The sequence below is a fragment of the Megascapheus bottae genome, chromosome 4 (genome assembly GCF_031878675.1).
Source record: "Megascapheus bottae isolate mThoBot1 chromosome 4, mThoBot2.hap1, whole genome shotgun sequence".
In the NCBI taxonomy this organism is placed as follows: Eukaryota; Metazoa; Chordata; class Mammalia; order Rodentia; family Geomyidae; genus Megascapheus; species Megascapheus bottae.
The window spans coordinates 44359893-44363944 of NC_143512.1; the positions used below are offsets into that span (position 1 = coordinate 44359893).

The 4052-nt window shown below is 41.9% G+C and overlaps 1 protein-coding gene across 3 annotated transcripts in view; it reads left to right on the forward strand.

Moving 5' to 3' along the window:
* Rad17 (RAD17 checkpoint clamp loader component) overlaps positions 1–3821 on the forward strand; it is a 39931-nt gene extending 36110 nt beyond the window's left edge. For all 3 annotated transcript variants that reach the window (XM_090331778.1, XM_090331779.1, XM_090331777.1), the window contains exon 18: positions 3102–3821. In XM_090331778.1, coding sequence (XP_090187904.1) covers positions 3102–3363 — 262 coding nt within the window. In that variant the 3' untranslated portion in view covers positions 3364–3821. The remainder of the gene's footprint in view (positions 1–3101) is intronic.
* The last annotated feature ends 231 nt before the right edge of the window (positions 3822–4052 follow it).

Here is a 4052-nt window from a genome sequence, read left to right on the forward strand (position 1 = left end):
GTACTCAGGCAGTTTAGGAAGAAGTTTCAGAAGCACTGTGCGTGTGTGTGCATGCACACACATGTGCCAGTCCTGGAACTTGAATTCAGGGCCTGGGAGCTTTCCTGAGCTTTGTGCTTTACCACTTTGAGCTACAATACCATTTCAGGCTTTTTGGTAGATAATTGGAGTTGAGTCCTCATAAAGGGCCGGGAGTTTGGCCTAGCGGTAGAGTGCTTGCCTAGCATGCACGAAAACCCGGGTTGATTCCTTGGTTCCACATGCATAGAAAAAAGCTGGAAGTGGTGCTGAGGCTCAGGGGGTAGAGCTTTAGCCTTGAGAAAATCCAAGGACAGTGCTCAGGCCCTGAGCTCAACCCCAGGACTGCCCCCCCCCCAAAAAAAAAGCTGGGCCATTAGCAAGAAAGTCCTAGAGACTCTTATCTCCAATTAACCACCAAAAAAAAAAAGTACTCGTGGACTTCATTGCCTGGGCTGGCTTTGAACTGTAATCCTCATATCCCAGCCTCCTGAGTATCTTGGATTATAGTCAAGAGCCACTGGCACCCAGTTGTAAAAGGAGTTTTTAAAAAGAGTGCTAACAGAACTAGAGGTTCCCACCTGTTAGCCTTGCTACTCAGGCGACTAAGATCTTAGGATCACAGTTCAGAGTCAGCCAGGATAAGTCATAAGACTTTTTAACTCCAGTAAACTCAGAAAAGACCAGAAGTGGAGCTCTGGCTCATATGGTAGAGCAAAAAGAATCTCACGGAAAACGCCCAGCCCCAGAGTTCAAACCCCAGAACCCATAAAACAAAAAAAGAGTATGTACTAGTTGAAAGGGCAAAAATAACTATTAGAAGTGACACCTGTTATATATCCCTGCTAGTCTTTTCCTAAGAAGAGTTTCTTGCTCTCTGAGCTCTTTTCCTCCCTTATCTTATCCAGTCTGTAAGGATTTGGTGGCTCTAATTTCTTCTGCTGCTTCAAGATTTAGCTCCTGCCGAGCTTCCTGCCTGTTAGAAAAAGCCAAGGGTGGATCCTAAAGCATCATACCTGACTTGTGGGCCATCAGTCAGCTATACCTATCTGATGTAGCTATAGCACTGACATGAACAGCACTCAGGTCTTTTGTAAGCTTTGCTTTTTTTCTTCATATATCTAAATCAGAAAAACAGTTCTCTTTGCTAGCTTCTTCCTGCCTCAGGATTATAGCATTAAAGTAAAAGGAGGATCGGCTTGAATATGGAGACCTGGAGGTGTACATGTATATTCCCAGCACTGCTGTACAATCCCAGCACTCGAAAGACAGCCAGAGCATGCAGAGTTCCAGTCCATCCTGGACCTATGTAGTGAGACCTTGTCTCAGAAAAACAAAATAGAGGGCTGGGAGTGTGGCCTAGAGGTAGAGTGCTCACCTAGCATGCATGAAGCCCTGGTTCGATTCCCTGGAACCACATACACAGAAAAACCCAAAAGTGGTGCTGTGGCTCAAGTGGCAGAGTGCCAGCCTTGAGCAAAACTTGTCCAAGGGCAGTGACCAGGCCCTGAGTTCAAGCCCCATGACTGGCAAAAAAAAAAAAATTTGATGATGGGTCCGAATTTTGTCCCCAGCTCTGTTTAATCTATTTAATTACTCTATCATTATTTCTGAGATAATAAGTAAATGAATGGGAATCTATATAATTACTTGTTCAGCTTTCTTATGTAATTTGAGAGTCAGGATTTGTCAGTATTTCATATTACAATGACCAGTACTATTATCTTTAGTTTTTAACTATATTTAGCATCTCTAATATTCATAAAATGTAGTATTAAGTACTAGGGTTTGACTTAATAGTTAATAGATGTATACTTTATGATTACACTTACACCTAATTTTGAGCCTTTAGCTTCTTTTCAGCTTCTGTTATTATACCCTTGTACATAAACCACCTTAAATACCAATTTTTTTTAATTTTTTTAACTCCAGCTTTTTTTAATATATTTTTTATTGTAATTAATGGGTTACATGATAAAATACCAATTTTTTAAAAATGTTTTTGTTATTATAAAGGTGATAAACAGAGGTCAGATCTTTATTCACTAGGAAAAAGCCCTAGAAAGTTTTGCCTCTATAAGTGGATTCCTTTTAGAAGATTTTTGCTCTATGCCACATTGCTTACAAGAATATTTTGCCAGAGCTAGGATGGTAGCTCATTGGTAGAGTGTTCACCTCACATGTATGAAGCCCTGGGTTCAATTCCCCAGTACCACATACACAGAAAAAGCCTGAAGGGGTGCTCTGACTCAAGTGGTAGAGTGCTAGTCTTGAGCACAAAGGGGCTCAGGGATAGTGCTCAGGCCCTGAGTACAAGTCCTAGGACTGGGGGGAAAAAATTGCCAGTTTTATTCCCATTTTCATTATGTCAGCATACTCTTTTTCTTCTAGCCATGCTACCAACAGACTGGGTTTTATCACTTCGAAAGTATCTTCACAAGTTTTTAAGATAACAAGTTTATTACTTTATTTTCTATCCTTAAAGTTACAAATAAGGTTAAACAATTTAGTATTTTGTAAGCTTTTTTTTTTCCATTTTCAGTCTGTAAGAACTTTTTTTTTTTCTTTTCTTTTTTGGTACTGGGAATTGAACCCAGGACAGTGCACTTGCTAGGAAAGTACTTTGCCACTCAGTCCAGTCTGTAAGCACTCTTGTCAAAGATAGTAATCCTTTTTGTCTTTCAAGCTACAAGGATTTAGTCACTATTGGTCATTTACTTTGCAGTCCCTGGGCTTGAACTCAGGTTCTAAGCACTGTCCTTGGGCTTTCTCAAGGCTAGCACCACTTGAGCCACAGCAACACTTCTGGCTTTTTTTTTTTTTATGTGTATGTGGTACCTAAGAATGGAACCCAGGTTTTCATGCATGCTAGGCAAGTACTCTACCACTGGGCCACATTCTACCACTAGGCCAAACTCCTGACCCCTGTAGTGTTTTTATATATAGTTAATATAAAACAACTTACTAGCTAAACAGTGCAAAGGTAAATCAGACTAGAGAGGCAGCTTCATAATAAACATACTCAAGATATAACTTAAGGATATCTCCTGTTCTTATTAATATTTGTCCTGTGAATCCCACAGATTGAAAATGGAGGCCTTAACTGATAGGGAGCATGGATTGATGGACCATGACAATGGAGATGAAGCCCCCCTCAATGGAGGACAGCCGGCAGAGGAAGCTCCTGGTGAACCTACTCGGACTGCAGAAGGAGAAACTTGGTCCATTCGGTTGAGTCAGAACAGTGGGAGCGACCTGCCTGCCAGCCAGCCTTGGCCCTCTTCCTGGCAAGCTGACATGGAAGAAGACATTATAATAGAGGAATGGGACAGTGATGGGACATAGAGCCAGCCGGCCTGCCAGTCACTCAGCATTCACTTAGTTTTACTCAGTGGTACTTAAACAGAATTAATGTACTTTTCTGGTGAATTACATTGTAATACTCTTTTATCACAAGTAACTGGTCATATTGAAGTTGAAAAAATGTTCCATTCTGAAAGTGCTCTATTTCCCTCTAGTATTTACTCTTGTCAGTGCTGTAAGGAGAACAAGGAGGTCAGTATATGTGAAGAATGTTTGAGCATTATGCCAAATGTCAGAAAATGTCCAGAAGACAAAAATGTATGGTGTTGTAAATATGATTTATTAAATAGGACGCAATTATGAGTGTAAATAAACGTTGTGCCTTATTTTCAGAATATTGCCTCCAACTCAGATACGACTTTTATATGCTGTACAGTACAATATTTTACTTTTTGGAAAATATTTACATAATTTATATCAAAATTAAAATGTTGAATTTCGCCTCGCTTTCCCTATCCTTTACTGACACCTAGAGAGCGCTGTCCGCCTGCAGTTGTCGCTTGGGCGAGTTTCCCCTCGGGGAGCTGCAGAGTTGCTGTGGGACCGTGTGGTGTGTAGAACACACTGCGGAGCCGACTGAGGCGGGCGGGCGGGCGGGTTGGGGCGGGGCCGGGAGGGTCAGCGAGCCGCGGCCCCGCCCCTGGAGCCCGATCCCGGTTTCGGTGCCCGCG